Source organism: Rhinichthys klamathensis, unplaced genomic scaffold (genome assembly GCF_029890125.1).
Source record: "Rhinichthys klamathensis goyatoka isolate OS25496 unplaced genomic scaffold, OSU_Roscu_1.1 h1tg000413l_1, whole genome shotgun sequence".
NCBI classification, from domain to species: domain Eukaryota; kingdom Metazoa; phylum Chordata; class Actinopteri; order Cypriniformes; family Leuciscidae; genus Rhinichthys; species Rhinichthys klamathensis.
In genome coordinates, this window is record NW_026606913.1 from 826,013 (window position 1) to 852,375 (window position 26,363).

Below are 26,363 nucleotides of genomic sequence, written 5' to 3' on the forward strand. Positions count from 1 at the left end.
ATTTGAACCAATAAGAGCGATGCACTCTCGTCCGCTGCAGCCAATGACGAGCCGGGAATCTCATTGCGCGCGGAAGAGGAAAGTCGGATTGTGACAGAGGCGTCTCGTCGTCAGTCTCTCTGCTAAGGTTTGAAAGGTGAGTAACGTGTTGTTTTGTGTTTATAAAGTATTTCTACCTTCCCAAGTTATATTATTTACTGTATTACGTTTTTGTTAAGTCATTTGTGAAGTCGGTGAAGAGTTTAAATGCCGTTAATCAGGGATTTAAGTGGTTTTCTAGCTAGCTAACGACAGCTGTTTATATCATTGTAATTTAGCAGATTAGCAAAATAGTACTGCTTTTTAAATTGGTTTTCATGACCCCTGTGTTTTCCGTTTTCAAACCTTTCTATTGATTTACCGAAAAATTGTAACTATATATATATATATATATATATATATATATATATATATATATATACACACAAACATATATATATATATATATATATATATATATATACACACATACATACACGCATACATACAAATATAATTGTTTAAAATAGTTGTAATAATAATTGAAATAATTGAAGATGGAAAAAAGAAGGGTCTGAAATTAACTAGGGCTTGGGGCATCAAAATGCCAAAAGTGCCAAAAATGTCCCAATGTTTGGAACATTTTATATATACATAATATATATATATATATATATATATATATATATAGGCTATATGTAACGTTAGATGCTTCACATTTGTAATAAGCCCTCAAGATAGCACATCAAATTGCAGCACATCCACTTAATTTTATATTAATTTCATTGTAATTTATTTGAACCCATTTCAATTATATTAGTCATAAGTAAGTACCAAATCACTAAATCATCATCTGAATGATATTGCAGGTAAAGAATCCCTGTTGTGTGAGGATCACTCTGTCACAATGCTTCACTGTAAAATCAAGACTGAAAAAACAGGTGAGGTTACAAACAAGAGTTTCTTGTTACATTTCTGTTTTAGTAAATGGTGTGTCCCTGAAAAAAAAGATTTCATTTATGTGGTAAAATGGTTCTTTTGCAGATCCTGGGGCTCGAAACCGCCTTGATGCAGTATTGCAAGGTCTGGTTGAAAGGAGTGACAGTGAGAGGTTAGTGCATTAATGTGCCTTGGGCATTGAAAGCTTCAGGATGTAACAACGAAGCTGCAAATGGACCTCAGGCAATTAAAGCTCATTAGTGATGAGTCCACTTTTGAAAACTATCAGTTATCCAGAATGTCTAGCAACATATACTTAATAGCATAATCACACAAGTACTCCCACAGAAATATGTTGTGTCCTTTTGTTGTTTTTTTGACATTAGTGATTGCATTGTGTTTGAGCAATGGCACAGCTGTGCAGTTTGTTCTGACTGTGCTGACACTGCACTTCCTTTACCAGCACCTGTGTCTTAACCACTAACCAGGTGCAACGTTATAATAGTGTACTGTATATACAGTAATTTGTCTAAGTGCTGCAAGATGTAAAATACAGCCAACATGATCGATGTATGATCTACAGTATCAGTGACTATCGTAAGTGCCTAGACTTTTATATTCAGTGTTTATGCATCATTCATCTCAGTGTTTTACTCAAACATATTGTTGCAAAATATGAACTATATTATTGTACAGTTCTATATATACATTTGTATATAAGTATTTACAACCTTACCTGCAAACATACAGTATACTCACATAAAGCGATACACCTATGAGCCAAAAGTACCCAGTCTGACCCAGTCGCCCTGCCATAACAATTTTGCCCATGTCAAAGTCACTCAAATCTTTATTCGTGCCCATTTCTCCTGCATCCAACGTTAATTGTTTGCTTATCATCTAATCTACCCAGGCCTTAATATGGCCTTGTTAGGAGATGATCAATGATATTTGCTTCACTTGGGACTGGTCATAATGTTTTAACTCATCCGTGTATGCTATAGAGTAAATCTCAGCTTCTTGATTGTTTATATCGTCGTAAAATGTAAACGCCCAGCTCTAATATGCTAAATGTGACTGGAAGTGATTTAGCGAGTCTGGATTCTCTGAACATAATTACCATTTGTGGTCCTTCAAAGGTTATGTTTTTCCACTGTTACTGAGCTCAAAAAAGTACCTGGTATACTATTGATTAATTTCTTTGTTACAGTCCATTTGTATTTCAGATGTTTGAATAGTTACCATCCTGATGGTCTGAGATCATTTACTGCTATAATTATGTTCTGGAAATACTCTCTTAGCATGTTTTTGTTTTTTAAGAAAAATCACATTAGTGGTCATCAGCACTAATGCTTTAATTTGGTCCCTGAGAACCTTGCAAAGTATTCAGATAAATTATTCAGGAAGAGAAAATTGTGTCTGAGTAAATATTGGCAATAAATGGCTTTCAGAAATTAAGGAGCAGTTGTTTTAGGGAAATTGGCATCATAATCTGCTGTGCTTTTTTCTTCCTTTTCCTGCATAGAGAGCAGAATGAAGAGGATTCTGGGAAAATGGTGGCAGACTCTTTGAGCAAGTATGCACATACAGAATGTTTATGTTACTGCTATAAACAATGTCTTCTCCCAGCTAGAAATATGTAAATGGTTAAGATTAATTTAACAGTCATGTAATGCACACTTTTTTTTTTTTTTTTTGCAGGGATTTGTCACCTTCTTCTGCAGGGAAAAGGCAAGTACCATCTTCTGGCTATTATTTTATGGTTAAAAAATGTTTCTCAATGTATCTGAATATTTATGAATTTGCTCTCTTTTTAATCAGAGTTCATGAGCACATGAGCACGTTCGAGCTTCCGCAAGAACCAATGAGGTTCATTCTCATGTGTTACGCAGCACGTTTGAGCTTCAGCAAGAACCAATGAGATTCATTCTCATGTGTTACGCAGCACGTTTGAGCTTCAGCAAGAACCAATGAGATTCATTCTCATGTTACGCAGCACGTTTGAGCTTCAGCAAGAACCAATGAGATTCATTCTCATGTTACGCAGCACGTTTGAGCTTCAGCAAGAACCAATGAGATTCATTCTCATGTTACGCAGCACGTTTGAGCTTCAGCAAGAACCAATGAGATTCATTCTCATGTTACGCAGCACGTTTGAGCTTCAGCAAGAACCAATGAGATTCATTCTCGTGTTACACAGCACGTTTGAGCTTCCGCAAGAACCAATGAGGTTCATTCTCATGTGTTATGCAGCACGTTTGAGCTTCAGCAAGAACCAATGAGATTCATTCTCATGTGTTATGCAGCACGTTTGAGCTTCCGCAAGAACCAATGAGGTTCATTCTCATGTTACACAGCACGTTTGAGCTTCAGCAAGAACCAATGAGATTCATTCTCATGTTACACAGCACGTTTGAGCTTCCGCAAGAACCAATGAGGTTCATTCTTATGTGTTACCCAGCACGTTTGAGCTTCAGCAAGAACCAATGAGGTTCATTCTCAGGTTATGCAGCACGTTTGAGCTTCCGCAAGAACCAATGAGGTTCATTCTCGTGTGTTACGCAGCACGTTTGAGCTTCAACAAGAACCAATGAGGTTCATTCTCATGTGTTACGCAGCACGTTTGAGCTTCAGCAAGAACCAATGAGATTCATTCTCATGTTACACAGCACGTTTGAGCTTCAGCAAGAACCAATGAGGTTCATTCTCATGTGTTATGCAGCACGTTTGAGCTTCAGCAAGAACCAATGAGGTTCATTCTCATGTTACGCAGCACGTTTGAGCTTCAGCAAGAACCAATGAGGTTCATTCTCAGGTTATGCAGCACGTTTGAGCTTCCGCAAGAACCAATGAGGTTCATTCTCAGGTTATGCAGCACGTTTGAGCTTCCGCAAGAACCAATGAGGTTCATTCTCGTGTTACGCAGCACGTTTGAGCTTCAACAAGAACCAATGAGGTTCATTCTCATGTTACGCAGCACGTTTGAGCTTCAGCAAGAACCAATGAGGTTCATTCTCAGGTTATGCAGCACGTTTGAGCTTCAGCAAGAACCAATGAGGTTCATTCTCAGGTTATGCAGCACGTTTGAGCTTCCGCAAGAACCAATGAGGTTCATTCTCATGTGTTACGCAGCACGTTTGAGCTTCAACAAGAACCAATGAGGTTCATTCTCATGTGTTACGCAGCACGTTTGAGCTTCAACAAGAACCAATGAGGTTCATTCTCATGTTACGCAGCACGTTTGAGCTTCAGCAAGAACCAATGAGGTTCATTCTCAGGTTATGCAGCACGTTTGAGCTTCAGCAAGAACCAATGAGGTTCATTCTCATGTGTTACGCAGCACGTTTGAGCTTCCGCAAGAACCAATGAGGTTCATTCTCAGGTTATGCAGCACGTTTGAGCTTCCGCAAGAACCAATGAGATTCATTCTCATGTGTTACGCAGCACGTTTGAGCTTCAGCAAGAACCAATGAGGTTCATTCTCAGGTTACGCAGCACGTTTGAGCTTCAGCAAGAACCAATGAGATTCATTCTCATGTTACACAGCACGTTTGAGCTTCAACAAGAACCAATGAGGTTCATTCTCAGGTTATGCAGCACATTTGAGCTTTAGCAAGAACCAATGAGGTTCATTCTCAGGTTATGCAGCACGTTTGAGCTTCAGCAAGAACCAATGAGGTTCATTCTCAGGTTATGCAGCACGTTTGAGCTTCCGCAAGAACCAATGAGGTTCATTCTCGTGTTATGCAGCACGTTTGAGCTTCCGCAAGAACCAATGAGGTTCATTCTCGTGTGTTACGCAGCACGTTTGAGCTTCAGCAAGAACCAATGAGATTCATTCTCATGTGTTACGCAGCACGTTTGAGCTTCAGCAAGAACCAATGAGGTTCATTCTCGTGTGTTACGCAGCACGTTTGAGCTTCCGCAAGAACCAATGAGATTCATTCTCATGTTACGCAGCACGTTTGAGCTTCAGCAAGAACCAATGAGGTTCATTCTCAGGTTATGCAGCACGTTTGAGCTTCAGCAAGAACCAATGAGGTTCATTCTCAGGTTATGCAGCACGTTTGAGCTTCCGCAAGAACCAATGAGGTTCATTCTCGTGTTATGCAGCACGTTTGAGCTTCAGCAAGAACCAATGAGGTTCATTCTCAGGTTATGCAGCACGTTTGAGCTTCCGCAAGAACCAATGAGGTTCATTCTCGTGTTATGCAGCACGTTTGAGCTTCCGCAAGAACCAATGAGGTTCATTCTCGTGTGTTACGCAGCACGTTTGAGCTTCAGCAAGAACCAATGAGGTTCATTCTCATGTGTTACGCAGCACGTTTGAGCTTCAGCAAGAACCAATGAGGTTCATTCTCGTGTGTTACGCAGCACGTTTGAGCTTCCGCAAGAACCAATGAGATTCATTCTCATGTTACGCAGCACGTTTGAGCTTCAGCAAGAACCAATGAGGTTCATTCTCATGTTACGCAGCACGTTTGAGCGTCCGCAAGAACCAATGAGGTTCATTCTCGTGTTATGCAGCACGTTTGAGCTTCCGCAAGAACCAATGAGGCTCATTCTCATGTTACGCAGCACGTTTAAGCATCAGCAAGAACCAATGAGATTCATTCTCATGTTACGCAGCACGTTTGAGCTTCAGCGAGAACCAATGAGATTCATTCTCATGTTACGCAGCACGTTTGAGCTTCAGCAAGAACCAATGAGGTTCATTCTCATGTGTTATGCAGCACGTTTGAGCTTCAGCAAGAACCAATGAGATTCATTCTTATGTGTTACCCAGCACGTTTGAGCTTCAGCAAGAACCAATGAGGTTCATTCTCAGGTTATGCAGCACGTTTGAGCTTCAGCAAGAACCAATGAGGTTCATTCTCATGTGTTATGCAGCACGTTTGAGCTTCAGCAAGAACCAATGAGGTTCATTTTCAGGTTATGCAGCACGTTTGAGCTTCAGCAAGAACCAATGAGGTTCATTCTCATGTGTTACACAGCGCGTTTGAGCTTCAGCAAGAACCAATGAGGTTCATTCTCATGTTACGCAGCACGTTTGAGCTTCAGCAAGAACCAATGAGGTTCATTCTCATGTTACGCAGCACGTTTGAGCTTCAGCAAGAACCAATGAGGTTCATTCTCATGTGTTATGCAGCACGTTTGAGCTTCAGCAAGAACCAATGAGGTTCATTCTCAGGTTATGCAGCACGTTTGAGCTTCCGCAAGAACCAATGAGGTTCATTCTCGTGTGTTACGCAGCACGTTTGAGCTTCAGCAAGAACCAATGAAGTTCATTCTCATGTTACGCAGCACGTTTGAGCTTCAGCAAGAACCAATGAAGTTCATTCTCATGTTACGCAGCACGTTTGAGCTTCAGCAAGAACCAATGAGGTTCATTCTCATGTGTTATGCAGCACGTTTGAGCTTCAGCAAGAACCAATGAGGTTCATTCTCAGGTTATGCAGCACGTTTGAGCTTCCGCAAGAACCAATGAGGTTCATTCTCGTGTGTTACGCAGCACGTTTGAGCTTCAACAAGAACCAATGAGGTTCATTCTCATGTTACGCAGCACGTTTGAGCTTCAGCAAGAACCAATGAGGTTCATTCTCAGGTTATGCAGCACGTTTGAGCTTCAGCAAGAACCAATGAGGTTCATTCTCGTGTTATGCAGCACGTTTGAGCTTCAGCAAGAACCAATGAGATTCATTCTCATGTTACACAGCACGTTTGAGCTTTAGCAAGAACCAATGAGGTTCATTCTCATGTTACGCAGCACGTTTGAGCTTCAACAAGAACCAATGAGGTTCATTCTCATGTTACGCAGCACGTTTGAGCTTCAGCAAGAACCAATGAGGTTCATTCTCAGGTTATGCAGCACGTTTGAGCTTCAGCAAGAACCAATGAGGTTCATTCTCGTGTTATGCAGCACGTTTGAGCTTCAGCAAGAACCAATGAGATTCATTCTCATGTTACACAGCACGTTTGAGCTTCAGCAAGAACCAATGAGGTTCATTCTCATGTTACGCAGCACGTTTGAGCCTCAGCAAGAACCAATGAGATTCATTCTCATGTTACGCAGCACGTTTGAGCTTCAGCAAGAACCAATGAGGTTCATTCTCATGTGTTACGCAGCACGTTTGAGCTTCAGCAAGAACCAATGAGGTTCATTCTCATGTGTTACGCAGCACGTTTGAGCTTCAGCAAGAACCAATGAGGTTCATTCTCATGTGTTACGCAGCACGTTTGAGCTTCAGCAAGAACCAATGAGGTTCATTCTCATGTGTTACGCAGCACGTTTGAGCTTCCGCAAGAACCAATGAGGTTCATTCTCATGTTACGCAGCACGTTTGAGCTTCAGCAAGAACCAATGAGGTTCATTCTCATGTGTTACGCAGCACGTTTGAGCTTCCGCAATAACCAATGAGGTTCATTCTCATGTTACGCAGCACGTTTGAGCTTCAGCAAGAACCAATGAGGTTCATTCTCATGTCAGGGCTCCAGACTAACTTTTTGCCTTGGTTGCACTGGTGCGCCTAACTTTTTTATTTAGGTGCACCAGCACAAAATTTAGGTGCACTAAAATTTTTCCTCGTCTCGCGTTGCCTTTAACGCCACAATTTCAAGGTCACCTTTTTATCACGCTCCATATACATTCATATATATTATGTAAATGCTTTTAAACAAGAATAATAATAATACATTTTTTTTAAGCACAATTATACTGTATATAAAAATGTTAATCTTTAAAAAAAATAAAAAATTTAAAGTGCTGTTTTTACATTGTTCAAGTTAGGGCAGGGTATTGACACAAATTCCACAATTCGATTCAATATGGATTATTTTGAATATCAGGTACAATACATGGCAAATTTTCTCAAGGAAAACAAATCTCTTAACTAATGCTGTAAACTGGGAGTCAGTTGTAGCCTACTATGCTTCATTAGCCTACTATAATATTGAATGTAAAAATTACCTGATTTGTACACAAACACTTAAATTACACTTTTATTTATTTTTATAATAATAAAGTTATATGAAATATAAACATTTAAATGGTGGCTGCATAAAAACTTGCCAGATTTTTTCAAACAACATGCATTAAATATTGAAAAACATTAAAAAATTATAATGAATATGCAATATGGTGCATATATTTGGCAAAATGCTCCTCCCTAGAGTTAAATTTTCTAGCTAGCTAACGAGTTTATGGTCACTGGATATGTTTTTTCTGAGGTAAATGTGACGTTACATGACATTGTTTACAAGCGTTTTACTGACGTCTTTCCACGGTTGAAACACTGATTGAGCGATTCCATGTGAAAGATACGGATTTCGATAAGTTGTACTCTATCTTTTAGCACACTTTCAGATGCTCGTTCATGTTTATTTCGCGCTGTAACTGGTATTATTAAGGCGGAAGAGAAGATCATGTGTGCTCCGCGCTGCTGCTTCTCTGGGGCTGAGCTGAGCCAGAGCGATCTCACGCCACAGCGCCAACAACACACTATTTATGTTTTTGAATTTCATAAGAAAATGGAGTGGACCTAATTTGAAATCTGAGACTTTGTTTCATATCAATAGTAACAAAGCACAAAGATTATTGCGATTTATTGGATGGGATGCTCGCTACAATGTTCCATTCATTCTTCAACTGAAAACAGCATAGCCCAACGGTTCGTAAAATGAGAATCGATTAAAATCGAGAAATCAATATTTTTTACCTAGTTCAAGTAGCCTACATTTTTTAAAGTTTCTTCGTCGTCTGTTTTCTTGCGTTTATTTAGCTGATGCTGCTGATTGCCGTAACTGATTCTCTGGTGCTCACGTCGCAATTTATTTCAATCACACAGACAGCACGGAGCATTTTAGTCCTACAGGAATATCTGAACCATAGCCAATCAGAGGCAAAGACCAGCCCAATCTCTATCTCTGATTGGTTTAGACCACGATATGATCCAACCATGCGTGCAAGGAGAACAAAAGACTCATTTGTTGAGAGGCAACGGATGCGATCATGCGAGAAGGTTAGGTGCACTGGTGCGACCTAGGAAAAAATGTAGTCGCACCCTTACAAATTTTGGTCGCATATGCGACCAAATTGGTCGCACTCTAGAGCCCTGCATGTGTTACGCAGCACGTTTGAGCTTCTGCAAGAACCAATGAGGTTCATTCTCATGTTACGCAGCACATTTGAGCTTCAGCAAGAACCAATGAGGTTTGTTCTCGCGTGTCAAGCAAGTGCAGTTGAGCTTTTGTTTGTTTGCTGATCAATGTTTATATGTGAATAAAAGCCTAAATTCAATCTGTTCATCATATAAAGCAATTGAGTCTATTCAAAAATTTGACTAAACCACTCGATTCATATGAACTAATTTTACAATCTCTTAATTAACTTTTTGAAGCTACAAAATGGTTGTTGCGTAGAATGTCAGTGGAGGGACAGAAATCTCTCAGATTTCATTAAAATATCTTCATTACTGTTTTGAAGATGAACGAAACTCAGTGAGAGTAATTGATGGAAATTTTTCATTTTTGTGTGAACAAACCCTTTAATTTTATATCAGCAGCAAAATCATTGCAATATATCAATCAATATATGTCGCCTAGCCTTACTTCCAGCTGCTTGTGAACCACTTAAAGCTCTTCAGCATTTGAGGGTACTTTGTAAATATTTACATTAGTAATACTTACAAAACAGTATTCATTCCTAAATGGTTTGGTAGAGTTTCCTGTAAGAGCCTCTTTTTTCTTTCACAGACCATCATCACGATTCCCACAACACAGAAGGAAGAAGCGTAAAGAGATGGATGATACTCTGGCAGAAACCAACCAGCACAAACAAAGTAATTGCTAGATCATAAAAGCCTCTACGCTTTGTTTACTGCTCTCATTTTGGGAAATTAACACTCAGCAACAGCCAAACCAGGGAATTTTGTTTTCACATTGGCAAGTAATTTTGCCTTATCTACTAGCTGTTGTTGCAGGCAGCTGCTCACTTATCTTTATTTTATAATTGTGTGTATGTATATTTAGTCAAAGTAACAAAATAAGGGAAAGAGTAAATGATGATATAGGATGAATTCAGGTCAATTTGAAATTAATGATATAAATGTAAATTGGTAACTTTGCATCTTTCAGATAAATAACATGCTTTATCATTTCTGAGATGCTGTTGGGTTTTCATATCAGAGAACATTCTGAGCGAATTTTTTTTATCTCAAGTCAAGTTTTAGAAAATTATTTGGAATTTGGATGTTTTTGTTTTTGTTTTTTTATCTTCATTTCATAAGACCCATTTCCTGTTTTCTATTGTGCTCCACATCTCATCTTCTCCATCAGATGCGTATATTATCAAGTTATTTGACCGCAGTGTGGACTTGGCTCAGTTCAGCACTACCACGCCGCTGTATCCCATTTGTCGGGCATGGATGAGAAACAACCCCTCTATGCGAGAGAGAACTGCGCCCAGCCCCCCTCACAGCTCCGGGGAGGACGAGGTCACACCCAGCATTCACTTCGCAATTATTTTAAATACACATCCTTTTCAGATCATTGAACTACTCAAAATAACACCTTTGTATTTTGGTTTATGACTGTACTTTGAAGATCAGCATATTCCAAGTTAAATACAAGCTAAACTCTCTCTGACATTGCTATTTGCTACTAAAAATGACAAACAAAATCATGCTTAAATGAACTACTATAATTTACATTACAACTAATGAAATACAATAAAACTAAAATAATAACTAAAAAGAAAAGAAAAAGTAATTTCTGGGGAAATCGTGAAATGTGAAGTTCATATTTTTATTAGAGCACTTACAAAAATTATGTACTAAAAATGTGTAGGTTTAAAATGTTTGTCTAAATCATGTTTAGAAGTTTTTGAAGTGGGACTATTTTTCTTGGTCGATGAACATTTGTTTATATAATTCTGGCAATGAAGTTCCTTTTAAAAAAGTTCCCACGATCCAAGAAACAAAGGAAATGTCCAAAAATGTAACTAGAGACCTAAAATAGTCATTCAAATGTCTCCAGTCAAGAAAGATAAGTTTTTTTAGTTAAACGGTATTTCTTTTGGCTAGAAACTATGTGAGAGTGATCTCTATAAAAACATTTTTTTTAAATTCTCATAGAGTCTAATGACTAATGTCAAGTAAAGGACCCCTGATGTAAACAGATAGTTATCAAGCACCCTTACATATGGTTATTTTAGTGTTTATTCGGGTTATTGTTGCACTATAGACTTCCTTTGCAAGGGCATCCCTGTAAAAGCATTTATAATTGATTTTACAAAATCAGTATATTTGTAAATCATGTCAGACTGCTTGAGTTGTATTTAACTTGGCCTTCACCTCGTTCGTCTCTAATTGAAGTTTGTCCTTGGAGCAAAAGAAGAATTAAAAACATGTCTTGGCCCACTACAGCATAATATCTTAGATAACTATTCAGTTACCTTTTTAGTTGTGAAGTTCAAAGCTTGTTGTTATTAATAATCCTGCAACATCTGGCTTCACTCTCCCTTCTGAATTCAATTACCCAGTGGAGAAATAAATTCATCTTTTTCCATTGAATTTCACTGGCTTCCTTTCACTACTAAGGATTGTCCTTGGCTTCACCTCTTTGAAAAATAGTGTACTTTTTGCCCCAACAATCACAATTGAGGGAAACTGCTCTTTGATTCTTATTCTTTCAGATGACTGACATGCTGAATGGCAAAGGACAGAACGTGTGCAGGCTTCCTCCGCCTGTTTCCTGTCCAGTAGGTTCAGCTGGTGAACCTGTTAATCTCAGAATTCCACCTGTAGAGAAACCAGCAGAGAGCCAGGTGGGCTATGTACATGGCATACAGGAAACGCTTATCTTTCTTTGAGGCTCTGCATTTAAACAATCCTTTTGACAGGAACTGTTAAATGACAGAAGATAAAGTTGCCTTCAAACACTTCTGCTTAACCCTTTAACGATCTTTGTTAGGAATGTAATAAGTAAACCTTTTTGATTACTGAATTGATTGGTCTTGTCATCGTTTAAAGAGGACCTATTATGCTTTTTTACATTTTCAGGTATCTTTAGTGTGTAATGTTGCTGTTTGAGCATGAAGTCATAAAGCACAAAGTCACTCATAAGGGAGTTATTCTCTATATTCTGAACTCCCTGAAACACCTAAATTGCAGTCTTGAGATTCCTCAATTAAATAATTCCCACCCAAGGCATACGCAAAATAATGTGGTTGAGGCCTGGTTGAGTTGCGTTAGTAGTGTGGTGAAACTCGTGGTTATGGTAAGGGGCGTGACATTTCCGAAACCCGCTTGAAGCGGTTGACCAATCATACACTCTGGTCCAGCCGACCAATCAGAGTACACTGTGCTTTTCGGAAGGAGTGGCTTCATTTAGACAGGAACTAAACAGGGGTATGTTTCCCGTACAACGACATAACTCGCTGCTTAACTACCATAGTACGATGCATCGTTGAAGATATCACCTAGCTAGTCACAATTGTTTCCTGAAACCGCATTGCCGCTTTTGGTCGTTCAACCACGTTGCTTGATGTCACGCAGGTGGTGAAGTAATAACTACTTTTAATTAATCTGTTTGAGGTCGAATTAACGCTAGATGTTTTGCTATAAATTATGGACGTGGCACCTGAGGACTAATTCTCATTTTTCTCAGTTATTTTCCTTTATTTTCAGATTCAATCATAGGCTCGTTCTTACGTAGTAGAGCACGTTCGCACATGTGCACTATTTAAAAAAACGACTCTTTAAATCTCTTGACAAAGAGACGCAAATGGCATTTGTATGTATTCTAAATAAAAGATACAGATTGTACTGAATGTCAGCGTGCTTATTTGGCTCAAGATAAGTATTTATTGAGCCCACATGTCATGCAAACAAGAAACTATGCTTCTAACCACAGGTCGAGAGCTGTCGTTCCAACCACACAACTCTGCAATGCTGTTTGGGAATGTTCGTTTGAACTATTTTTTAGGGAAACACAGACTTGTTGAACTATGCTGATAACGACGGAACTTGCGACCATAGTTTACTAACGATGCTTTTGGGAAACACACCCCAGAGCATTACTGACAGACTAAGTAGAGAGGTACTGCAACAATATAAAATATGTTTTTTCAACATGCACCCATGAAAACCTATTCTTGTAGACCCCCAAAACAAAATCAAGACTTTGTATAAGGGCATACCAGGTCCTATTTAAAGTTTGCAATACTCTAATGTTGCTAAATTGTGTGCTTCATGTGGCCATATCCATTTGTGACTTTTTCTTTTTCAGTCCATAGACACTGCAGCAGGCACCTCACCTCTTATCTACAGTCACATCAAACGCTGGAAGAAAATTAGACAAAAGTATAACTTCTCATCATTCATTCATGTCCACTTCTTTTATGGGGGATGGGTATTTACAAATTAAATTGTGCATATGTTCTTTATCATTTGTTTCATGTGTGTTTTAGGTGGAAGGAGGCCTCCAGCAAGAACCAGCTGAGATACAGCGAGAGCATAAAAATCCTTAAGGAAATGTATGAACGTTAGTTCACATGCATCCCTAGAGCATCTGAAGAAAATCTGTTAAAGGAATTAAACAAAAATATCCAGGCAGGAAGCCTTCAAGGAGAGTGAAATGTTGTTGTAACCAAAATGTTGAATTGAGAGCTGAACTTTAGCATAAAAAATGTGAGTTAAATGGATTTATCTTTTTTTTTTTCTTTAAATACAAAAAAAAAAAATCACATGGGTTTCGAATAACTCTACAGTACTGAATTTGATGTGTTTGTTAAATAAATTGAAGGAATTCTTTATGACAGTTCTTGACCCCTTTGCTACTTCAATGCTCAGTGTTTGTCTATCACCTATTTTTGCATGTGTAATATTCTGAGATGGCACATTAAAGAAACTGCATACCCAATGGGAAACATTTATGCAGTATTTTTAACTCCAAAGAGTCCCATTCAAAGCTTGTTTACATGCTTTTATTCAGAATAAAGGGAACAAAATAGCTAAAGGTACGAAGTGGCGTATAATGGAAATTGCAAAGCAAATTGTGAGTGTGATTTTCTCAAAGTCTTGTGTTTTTCTGGCATCCGTTAGGTGTGGAGGTGCTGGTGCCTTTTGTCTGCTTTTTGGCCCTGAAGCGGACTGAGATCTGTGATCTCTTACATAAACCATCAGGGGGATCTGCGGTATTACCCCTTATTCAAGCTGGCACACCAGATCCTCCTGTGGGCCCAAGGGAAGCTGCTCTCTCTGAGAGCAGTATACATCCCGGGGTATCTAAATCAGGGAGCACACATCCTGTCAAGGCAGGGGCTGAGGCCCTAGGAATTGAGACTCCACCCCGAGGTGGCGGACCTCTATTAGGAGAATTTCGGCCTAGCGGAAGTAGATCTTTTCACATCTCTAGAGATGACACATTGTCCACTGTGGTTCTCCCTCACTCATCCAGCTCCTCTTAGACTGGACTGGACGCCATGGTACAGACATGGCAGAGGCTACGTCTGTACGCCTTTCCCCCAAGCGGAAGTAAATCTCTTCGCACCTCTAGAGATGACACATTGTCCACTGTGGTTCTCCCTCACTCATCCCGCTCCTCTTAGACTGGACGCCATGGTACAGACATGGCCGAAGTCTGTACGCCTTTCCCCCGATCAGGAGTTCTGGAGAGGAGTCTGTCTTCTGCTAGTAGCCCCGTTCTGGCCGGCCCGAGTGTGGTTCTACGATCTTGTATCTCTCTTCAACGGCTCTCCTCTAGAGATTACGCTCAAGAGGGACCTTCTTTCTCAGGCAAAGGGGTCAATCCTTCACCCCCATCCAGAGTTATGGAAACTGTTCACTTGGCCTAGCTCATAAGTTCAGGTTTCTCAACCGAGGTTGTTGAGACCATCCTCGACTCCAGAGCTCCGTCCACGAGGAAACTCTATGCTTTGAAGAAGAGAGTATTCACTTCATGGTGCGGAAATCACCTGCTGGATCCAGTTAACTGCCCAGTGGGTGCCGTACTGGAATCAGGGTTTCCCCGGAGTCATAAAAAGTCATAAAACGTCTTAAATTTAATAATAAGAATTTTAGGCCATAAAAAGTCATAAAAACGTCCGGATTTTCCATACAAGGTCATAAATTACATTTAGCCAAGTCTTAATTGATATGCTCATTCATTTATTATCGCGATATAATTTTTTCTCTATAAAACGATATCAAGAGTTCGATAAATGTTCGATAATGTTTATGCGCCAAAAAGCGGAACGAAATCATTTGAACCGCGCGCGCCTCACGGACTGTTTATCCGCTCGGCTCAAAGTCCAAACGGCAGCCCGCAGCGTGAGCTGCACGAGAGCAGACGCGTTTACTCTGATCGTCTCGCTCACGAGATCCAGTGAGAAGCGCTTGAATTCAGCGAAGAACACAAATGTCTCAGTAATTTAAACCAGTTTAAAGGCAGATGAAACAGCGCTGACAAACAGGAGAAACACTGTGCGCAACGATACAGTCAGAAAGCTTTTCCGTCTACAAATTGCCATCATTTACCATGGATTTACTGTAAAGTTAGTTTAGTAATATTAACTGCACCATGTGGGATATACATATTGAATAGACCATTTCAACGGCTATTTGTAGATGGAAGGAAGTGACGTGTTTGGCCCTCAGAAGTTTCCGGTTAGTTAGCGCACACATTCGAAAAAACGGCGGGATGCGCTTTATTTACTCTTTATATACGGCAATTGTGCGATAATTTTCTTATTCATGCGAATAAAACATGTCAAAATTAAAATTAGGAGCATATTGTTCAGTGGTTGGATGTTCTCTCAGGCCCGGAACTAACTTGCTCTCGGAAATCAAAGCGTTTAGATTTTCGATATGAATTCGCTCCTGGATTGCAGCAGTGAGAAGAATGGATACTGAGCAACAATATCCAGTGTACACATTTGGTACACGATTCTGGTAAGTAAAATACTTATTTTTTTCATTGGATTATTTGTATTTCTCTACTTTAACTGTTTAAGTATGATACAGCATAATTTAAGCTAGCACTGTTGGTCCGACCGTAATTGTTTACATATTATGCACCTAGCATTTTGACGCGTGCGTAGTGAAAAGGGGCAAGTTTTTATTTCCTTTTTTTTTCTTCTAAATGTTCTGTGGGCTGTAATTAAGTAAGTTAGGAGTTTACTTTTGTTGTCAAGCTGTCTAGTCAGTTGACAACTGCAGAATTGTGTGCAACAGCTAACTGCAGTAGTTTACAAAAGGTAAAGGTAAACATTTTGTCATCACTTATTAAGCTTGGCTAATGTTAATTCCAACATTTACTGATGTATTACACAATAATAGCATTTTTTTTTTTTTACATATTGTGCATTAACCAGATTAAGTAAAATAATTGTTTCTACTTTTGTCTTCAATAGGAAAGCCATCATCTGTAATTTAAGACGCTTAACACTGCTACAGGAAGACAGCTGATCGTCCTGCAGTGCCAAACCACATGTGACCTATCAAAAACTATATATAGTTTTTGATAGGTGGATTTGATAGTAGGTTTGATATAGTGGATAATAATGGATAATTATTAGGCATGTTTTCTTTTACAGATAAAATAAGCCAAAAAAAAGAGATTTAACTCAGACTGAAAAGTCACAAATTTTTAAATGCCCATGAGAAGGATGCAATACTAGGAATTGCAGTTAAGGCTTGACCCATTGGACAGTGAAATGCTCATTGGGTCAGAGGAAAACAGGTGGAGAAGAAAATACGCATGTTAGCTGTAAAATAATTAACGTGAAGAATTAAGCGTGAAACCATCAGGAACTATTTAGTCTCCAGCGCCGCCATTTTCCAGAACTGCAACCTGGAGTCTCCAGAAGAGCAAGATATCAGGATCTCAGAGACTTAGGGTAGGTAAAGAATCCTAAAAAATGATGCCCTCTTAATAAGAATCACAAGCTGAAGTTGGTAAAATACATGAAGACTGTTTTTTTTTATAGGCCCTATAGACAGACAGATCGAGAGTGACTCTTGACGGACCAGCACCACATCCTCTTGTACCACTGTTTGAAGAATTCATCTTCCAGAATCTGGCAGTAAGTTTTGGGAGTTAATTTTTAGTCCATCTCCTACCCTGAAGTCCGTTTTGCAGAGATGGACTAAAAATTAACTCCCAAAAGTTACTGTCAGATTCTGGAAGATCATGTATTCTACTACACTTCAGCTAGTGATTCTTATTAAGTGGGGGTCATTTTTAAGGATTCTTTACCTCTCTTTTTTGGCTTATTTTATCTGTAAAAGAAAACATGCCTAATTATGCACACCCTGAATATAAGGCGTTTTTCATTTCCTGCCTTCATAAACAATTATATATCACTTGTAAATGATTAAATACAAAATGAATAGTAGTTATTAAGATTAATGTGGTTTGGAATTGATAAAATTGATAAAAAAAATATGATCAGAAAATCAACTTGCCTAATAATTCTGCACACACTGTATGAAGCCCCAGATGTTTTGGAAAACTTGAGGATTGATATTGACCCCCTTTGTTCAGAGACTCATAACTCCATTTCTGTTTGTAAAAAAAACAAAAACATTCTGTGAAATGTTTTATGTTGTTGTCTCAGTTGTTGAAGCATTTTGTTCATACAAGTATTTACACATAATAAGAAATTGGCTGAAAATAAAAGCTGTTGAAACTTAGAGGATGTTTCTTTTGTTTATGTATTTATGAATAAATGCAGTAGTCAACATTTGAAGGAGACCTAACCCTTTCATCAAAGTTATACATTAATATTGAACAAACCCCATTCTTGTCTTAGGACAACTTTGATTAACTTCTTTGATCCACTTCAAATGTTGACTACTACAGATGAAACTCAAAACATTAGAATATCATGCAAAAGTTAATTTATTTCAGTAATTCAACTTAAAAGGTGTCAATAATATTGTGAAAACATTTTCATAATATTCTAATTTTGAATTCATAAGCCATAATCAAAATTATAACAAATAAAGGCTTGAAATATCTCACTTTGCATGTAATTAATCTATATAATATATTAGTTTCACCTTTTAAGTTGAATTACTGAAATAAATTAACTTTTGCATGATATTCTAATTTTTCAAGTTTCACCTATATACATACACACACACAGCAAATCTGTATGTGACTATTTGAAAACCATAAAAGAACATTTTACCTTCAAGGACCTAAAAAGTGTATTCTGTGTGTTTTATTCTTAATTGTACAATTATTAATCTGCATGTATCTATGTTTCTCTTAAATGGCTAATACGGGCACTAGAAAATAAAGACAGCCAGCTTTAAATTGCATTCACCTTCTATTTATTTGTGACCACATGAATGGCTCAGATAGGACATTTAAACCCTCGCACACCGTTCCACAGCAACAACTTCACCTAACTAAACACACACCCTTGGAAACGTATGAAATGAGTAATGGCATATAGCGATTAGTTTACTAGCGTACATTTAGCATTCATATACATGGATGTTCTGTAAAGCTGCTGTAAAACGATATGTATTTTGAATAGCGCTGTACAGATAAATATGAATATTTGCAGATAGACTGACAAACCCAGCAATGCAAGTGAAATGCCCACTCGTAACCTCGTCAGACAAACCATAAGTACGTTTTTGACGCTATTTTGACTTGCTTCATCTGCAACAAACAAGACAGGTGTCATCCACATTGTACGAATAAATGTTCCCAACCTTTCCGCTAAGAAATTAATTGTAAGCATCCAGACTGCGATATGCTTTTATCGCATTTCTCGACTCTCGTGTACACGCAAGCAGCCGCAACACGCAATCAGATGATCCGTTAGACTATTCAGGTAAAAAGTTTACGCATCAAAGTCTTAAAAGGGTCATCAATTATTTTAATCATCATTTATTTTCACTTCTTGGAAATACTTTAACTTGCCTTTTTGCTAGACTTAAAAAGTACGAGCTTGTTTTCACCTATGGTTTTCACAGATCCGTGGTTCTAAAATGGCGCCACCGGAAACGATTCAGGGCCAGACATGCGCAGTAGCATTCCAACGCGTTTGTTATTGTTTACGTCCTTGAAATGGTCTATAGGCTTTATGTACAGCTTCACTACTTCCTGAACTTCAGCCAGCCCTTTGTTTCCTGTCTGTCATTATTGGACAAACTGATTAATCCAGGTGTGCCTGGCCTCAGTAACAATAATCAGGCACACCTGGATTAATCAGTGTGTCCAATAATGGCAGACAGGAAACAAAGGGCTGGCTGAAGTTCAGGAAGTAGTGAAGCTGTGCATAAAGCCTATTGTATTATATTATTAAAGGGGTGTAACAATATATCGTGCCACAATATATCGCAATACAAAAATGCAACAATACGTATCGTGGATAGCCCCCCCCCCCCCCCCCCCCCCCCCCCTAAATGTACTGTGTGAGAAAAAAATTCAAGTTTTCAGAGTTTTAGTGTCAGTACTACATTAAACTACTATATATAATGTTGAATATAATGCATAATAATGGAATTATGCATGAATATTTTTATTCTGGTGTCACCATTGTCCTTGGGTTAAAAGCACAGAGTCCAAGCCATATTCATTTAAACCCACAATATAATATCAAAGTTAGCATTTTAATCAACAGTAAATTTTTTGTTAACCTTTTATCATATGTCTTGGAGTATCACTATAATATCGTATCGTGAGTTCAGTATCGTGATATGTATCAAATCGTCACATGAGGGTATCGTTACACCCCTAATTATTAATGTAGACAATGTATTAAAGGACTAATGGAATATAATTACAGTATTTAATGTATTTAGGCTATACTGTTTTTCATACATTTCATGAAGAAACGTGCCATCAAAGTCAGGCAACACAAACCTGTTTCAAGACTTGAAACAATATCCCCCATTAGCACATGCAGAAACTAAGAAATTCATTTTCCAATAAAGATATTAATTTTGTTAAGGAAAAATGACAAATGTTGAATGTTCTACCTCAGATTTGTGAAATGTTCACCTGTTTGGCAAGTGTTTGTCATGATATGTTCTTACAAAAAAAAAGTAGTTTAAAACCACAATTAACGCTCTGGTTTCTACAACTTTCAGTTAGGAGCAAAAATCTGCCTTTAAACTTGAAAGAAATAAAGATTTGACATTTATCGTCATAATTATCTATATTGACTGATATATTATCGTGATAATTGTTAAGTGTTGTTCCTGTGTTATTGATACTTAGGAAAAGGGAGCCTTCAGTTTGTTACTCTTAAGAAAATGGAACCTTTAAATAATGAAACTTTTGAAAGGAAGTTATTTTTCGTAATTCGTGTAGGTCATAAATTTAAATCATATTGGTCATAAAAAGGTCTTAAAAAGTCTTAAATTTGACTGACTAAACCCTGTGGAATTCCTGCAGGAGCGATTCTCTGCAGGCCTATCCCCCTGCACATCAAAGGTGTATGTGGCGGCCTTAGCTGCTTACCACACTCCTTTACGTGGTGTGTCTTTGGGGAGACAACCTCTAGTTACCCGTTTCCTCCATTGGCACTTTGAGGCTTAGACCTGCAGTCAACATGAGGGTGCAGGCCTGGGATTTGGCCATAGTAAGGCCTTTCCTTGGCTCCCTTCAAACCTATTGGGCAAGTTTCTGAGAAGTTTCTCACTCTGAACACTGTCTTTCTACTCGCTATCTCATCTCTCAAGAGAATTGAAGACTTGCAAGACCTCTCGATTTCTCCCTCGTGCTTGTTGTTTGTTGTTCTGCTCGTCCTCTGCCTCACTCTAAAATCCAGATGATCTTCAGCAAATGCCATCTCAAGCTAGCCTGGCATGCCAGACCTACATCAAGATGTTAGGTCTGGGAACTCTCCATTGACATGCCTCAATCCGAGGGGCGGGATAAACGGTTACCTTTCAAAATCCCTCTGCACACAATAGGATAACGCTACAACCAACCAGAGCAACGAACGGTTGTGGATGAGTGAGTCCCATGCGTTTTTCCACCAGCGGTGCTAATTGATATATTAAACTTTTGCCGTATCAGGTCAGCAAAACTCTGAACACATCTTCCTTTTTTAAGAATGACTTAAGTGACGTTCTCTTAACTCCAAGTCCTCCAGAGTCGCGGCCATTAGCCGGCCAAAGCCGATTCGAAAGACCGCTGCATCTTCATTGTTTTCAAGTAGCAGGGAAATCACGCGGAACGTCATGAACTGTGCCCGTGCCGTCATTGTGTTAAGCCCGCCCGCCGACTCTATACACGATGTGATTGGCCCGACCAGTTTTTGGGTTTTCCAGCTCAAAAGCCTATGGAGAGTTGCTAGACCACACTGGCTGCGAAATAATTTTCGCTGCCGCTAGGGTGCGTCTAGATTTCTAGGCTAATCTCAAGCACCAGCAGTAGAGACTGTTTAAGCTTCTTCTTATACTCATCACACATGAACACATAGAGAATGGGGTTTAGTCAGCTGTTTAGAAAAAAACAGATAGGCACTGAATTGTATTGCTGTCAGAAGTACTTCTTCATCACTGGCACACCAGTTATCAATTTTTATTGCACAAAAACGGCAAACATGGTATGGAAACCAACATATGAAAAAAGTCAGGACAACAGCGATAATGACCCTGTACGATCTGAGGCGCTTCCCCATTTTGAGGTGTTTGATTCGTACTCAAATAGCAATGTGTGAAGAAGCAATGACCAGGAAAGGGATGAGAAAGCCCGCTAAAAATTCATATGTGACCAGAAACGTAGCAGAAAACACATTTACAATTAAGAAAGGGATGCAGCAGCCGATGGATGAAACCCACATGATCATGCAGATGATCCTGGCTCTAGAGTTTTATTTTCAGCCCAAACAACCATGTGCATGTGCACAGACATCGGTCCAGACTGATAACTACAAGGAAAAAAATACATTTAGTGTTATCATCATGAATGTGAGACGCTAAGGACATGCACAATGAAAAGTAACAAATGGAAACTTGTATGATTAAGGATAATATGAAGATGAAATCTGCAGTCGCCAAGTTGAGAAACCAAATAGAGTTGACTATTGTCTTCATTCTGCAGCCAGTCAGAAATATGACAAGCCTGTTTCCAATGAAACCAACTACAAAGGTGGCAGTAAAAATGCATATATAAAAGATCCCAAAGCTTAAAAACTTAGGCTCCATTATGATATCATTTGTTGTGCCTCCGGTCAAGTTTTCAGTTCCAAAACTTGTGGCTTCTACGACATGAAAAGGGGGAGAGAATACACAAGTGAGGGATGTTATTTGGTCTGTTTCTGATTTTAATATTGTGGTGTTTCATGTGGTGATAACATGTGTTTTTTTTTTCTTCTCAAATCTTGATCAAGGAAAATAAAAGCAACAAAATGAAATGCATCGACAGGAGCAGAAGAACAAAAAAATGCTATCTTTTTTGAAGAACTGAGAAGTAAGAAGGATAATTAACATAAACATGTTTTGTCTTGTCTTGAGGAATCTGTCCATGCTATTGAATAAGAAACTTTTGGCATTGTCCGAATGCTTTATATGGCCATTACTGTGGCAATAAGTCATTAATGTGGAAATACGTCTCTTAATCGCTTGACTTTTATTGAGACAATACTCGAATTGTGAATCAAAGCAATGAGTCACATGGCTTACTGAGTTTAAAAAACATGGCAAATATATATATATATTTTAAATGCACTTATTAGCAGCAATAAAGGAAAGATTTTGTTGCACTGTAAAGGTGGTTAGATGCAATAAAGAATACCAGTCACAATTAAAAAAGCAAATAGATTTAAGAAAAAATGACCGAATGCAATTTAGTCTAACATTACAAAGTTGGCTACATTTCAAAGATATTGTTTGGATAAAACAAAGCCAATGGCGTTTGCACCAAAATCTGTAATCTAACTTTTGTGCTTATTAATTAATTAATAAATTTAGATATTGATTTATAAATTGTCCAGTTTTATTCATTTAAAGAATAATAGTATAATTTTTATAAATTATAAAAATGTAACAAATTGTGTGTATTTTGTAAAATGTAACAATTTTTTTTAAATGTAATTGTTAAACTGTGAGGCAAATGTATTCATGGGATACATTTCTATACAGAATCAAGAATAGTTTTATTATATTATATTATATTATATTATAAAATTGATTATCTCATTTTAATTTTAGCAGGCACTGTATCGGCATGTGGTCTATTCAGTTCTTACCCATTTTTGAGTTGCACTGGGACAAGCCGAGTCTTGGTCTTGGAATATCTTCTCAGTCTTGCTGACAGATTGTTGGCTTTATACCAGACAGGAAATGTACATCCCAACTGATTTGCTGTTACTGAAAGTGGCCATGCGTTGGGCCATCAGTAGACTTGATGAAATGATTACAGCAGAGCCTTTCCTGCCACAGAATGTTCCTGAAGCTCAAACACAGAGCCTGGTGCTATAATTTAATTTGAAAGCACAAACTGATAAAAATGTATATACCTTAAATGCAATGTAAGTTGTTCTGGATAACAGTTCCAATGTGCAATGAATCATACAATTAGGCATATGTTTCAGTGATTACACTGAAGTCACATAAATATTAGGCTATGTTTGGTCTGAAGTAAAAAGGAAACATTTATGTCAAGAAACACACAAAGACAAGTGTTCCTGTTAATTGTTTATCCAGATATTTAATTAGCAAGGTAGTATGGCTGAAATTTGCTGTCATTCTAAGATTCTAAATCATGCTATACCATGCAAAAACTGCAACAATTAATTCAAATAATTATTTGATCAGATTGGTATTTAACCATTATGAATTAAAATGAACTTTCCTTATGCGGATGTGAAGGGCGTCTGTTGCCTATTTTTAACTCGAGGACAGAGACCTCACCTGCCAATCTCGTTCTCGTGATACACTGAAGTTAAAGCTTGTGAACAATATAGTGCACTTGTTTCAACCTGCGCTTTCAAGTTGAAACAACAATTTTACTTGTTCATTCGACTTTCAGCCTTAGTTGAGGATAAAGAAACTTAATTTTCCTGTTGTCTGGACAATCTATAAAAATGTGGTTCCCTTTCGTTGTCACTCCGAGTTACGTCGGATGACGATGAATGGGGTTTCGCTTAGAAAGGCTATCGACTTCGAGTATTAAAAAATGAGCCAATGGCAAAGAAATGCCATGGGTAGTGATGTTACGTCTGACACCGACGCTCCGAAGCTTGCTTCAAACTCGAACGGTCCTTGCAATGAACCACTGCTTCGGAGCTTGTATCATTACGTCATTAGTCACGTGAAAATGACGTCTGAAGCAAACACACTAGGCTTGTTTGAGATGAGCAAAATCTGCGCAGAACCGATCACCGGTGATCAGCGCGAGATGCATGCCGGTTAGAAATGTGTCCGAGTGCGGTCCGCCTTGCTCTGATGTCATGCCGACGTATGTCAAAAAACTCTCGCGACCGCAAGGCGCACGTGTCGGATTCTGCAGTCGCGCGCAGTTGCTCTCCACCGACTGCGCTGATCAAAAGCACGATGGGAAACGACTTGCTGACGGCACAGCTCAATGCTCAATGGTTTAAACAACCGTGATGTATTGTTCTCTTTTAAAATGTTTGATTTTAAAACTCTGACATCATGTTTTATGTGTATAAATTATGTGTGGATATTCCCAAACTCTCTGACAGTGCGATCTATGTGATGTAATTTTATTTTTTTTAATTAAAAAAAACACATGTCTGTATTAAAGAAAAAATTATTGATAAACACGTAGGCCTATTTAAAATGGAATTAAATAAGTACTTTGGGTGTCTTGTTCATTATATTTTCATATAAAAGCAACCAAACTTAAATTGCATCCACTTTATTAGCAACACCATGCACGAGCGTGAATCCCGTGATATCCACCTTTGATCTCACAGGTGTCAGATCCACTGCGAGAAGCGAGATCTGTCCGGCTTGCCTGCGCTTTTTTCACTCCTCCTCTCACTGCAGCCGCCTACTCTCGCATACATTTCAGGCGAGGCAAGGCGCATCTCAAACAAGCCTAATGCTTCACTCCTGTAGTGAACCACCTGACTGCTTTGACAGCCCAATCCAGTGTTGACAGGTTTGAAACCTGGGCTGCGTTCAGCGCCGACAAAACGTTGCAGAACGTTTTTTAAACAGAAACGGTGATGCGTTGAACTCACTGTTGTGATGACGCAAGAGTTGCAACTACGGCAGCTGAGAAGGCTTTTTGTGTTCTTTGTGAAGAATTTTCAGAGCCTGATGAAGTCGGTATAAATATGTTTAATACTACAAAATATGCCCGATGTTACAGTTACTGCACTTGCCGCCCAGAACACAAGAGAACATCCCAATCGAGTGAAGGGATTTGTGGAAACTGAAATGGAAGCACATCTTACCTAATAAAGACTAAAACACATCTATTTAGCCTCACATTCTTGTTGTTCATATTTTCTTTCTCATTTTTAGGAAAAGCACTTTACATGCATTGTTTATTTCTATACCAAATGTCACACACTTGCAATGAAGCTAAAAATATAAACAACTACATCATTATGTTGATATCCTATATTTTTTACAATACTTATGACAAACATGTCTTCTGATATCCTTAGTTGTTGCGTATCGAACACATTTGTAAATTACTTCCATTGTGTGAGTTCACTTTAATACCGTGTGCTTTATATACATGTTGCTGCTGATTGGACTGCAGTTCTGACACGCCCACCAAACAAGAGAAAACGCATCTCAAACCCCGTTGCACACCGGTGCACGCCGTTTCCAGGAAACATGACGTTCAACCCGGAAACCGTAGCAAAACGTTGCGCACCGTTGTGATCTTGAACATGCCCCTGGCGGCTGTATTTCTTATAAAGGTGAAGCCAAACCATGGCAACACCGTGGGTTGTAGTAGTCGGTGTTTGGATTGGTGTTATTGTTGAGGAGAGTGGCAAAGAAATAATTACACACACACACACACACACACACACACACACACACACACACACACACACACACACACATCATGCTTAATGTTTTATTATCAAGGTGAACACATGAAATTCATCAGTGTCTGTAAACTTCACCTACATAAATGAGTTTCACAGCACTACACTGTTTCAGCTTTGATCGCCTCGGTAAACACGTCATAAACGGGGCGTTAACATAAGCCTACTGGCATTTTATGGTTGTCAGCTTTGTTGCATTACATTTACTTCACCAGGAGATGGTGCTGCAATTTCTATCTGAATGAAGCTTCGAGTAATGAACCATTTTCGACACAATTGTATCGGAAAGCAATAATGCTTCGAAACGCTTCATTTGGCCATCACTAGCCATGGGTCTGCGGAATTTGCATGGCGACAGGAGACAACAAGGCGAACACTGCTAGACAAGACAAGAGTAAGA

General features: G+C 38.7%; 1 protein-coding gene and 1 pseudogene across 1 annotated transcript; one reads left to right on the top strand and one right to left on the bottom strand.

The window, feature by feature from the left end:
* The first annotated feature begins 12 nt into the window (after window positions 1-12).
* lin37 (lin-37 DREAM MuvB core complex component) lies at window positions 13-13,768 on the top strand. The gene is made up of 10 exons (XM_056235163.1): window positions 13-136; window positions 888-959; window positions 1,063-1,129; window positions 2,483-2,533; window positions 2,659-2,688; window positions 9,709-9,794; window positions 10,291-10,448; window positions 11,648-11,779; window positions 13,243-13,316; window positions 13,424-13,768. The coding sequence occupies exons 2-10, from the start codon at window positions 926-928 to the stop codon at window positions 13,500-13,502; spliced, it is 711 nt and encodes a 236-aa protein (XP_056091138.1). The 5' UTR covers window positions 13-136; window positions 888-925; the 3' UTR covers window positions 13,503-13,768.
* A 7,556-nt stretch (window positions 13,769-21,324) lies between these two features.
* LOC130070677 (C3a anaphylatoxin chemotactic receptor-like) lies at window positions 21,325-23,297 on the bottom strand (annotated as a pseudogene).
* Between the last annotated feature and the right edge of the window lie 3,066 nt (window positions 23,298-26,363).

Excerpts from the sequence above, each read along its gene's own strand:
- lin37 (XM_056235163.1), top strand. The coding sequence starts at position 926 with ATGCTTCACTGTAAAATCAAGACTGAAAAAACAG. Across the intron at positions 10,449-11,647 it reads ACAGCTCCGGGGAGGACGAG|ATGACTGACATGCTGAATGG; the intron begins GTCACACCCAGC and ends TTATTCTTTCAG. Across the intron at positions 13,317-13,423 it reads TGGAAGAAAATTAGACAAAA|GTGGAAGGAGGCCTCCAGCA; the intron begins GTATAACTTCTC and ends TGTGTGTTTTAG.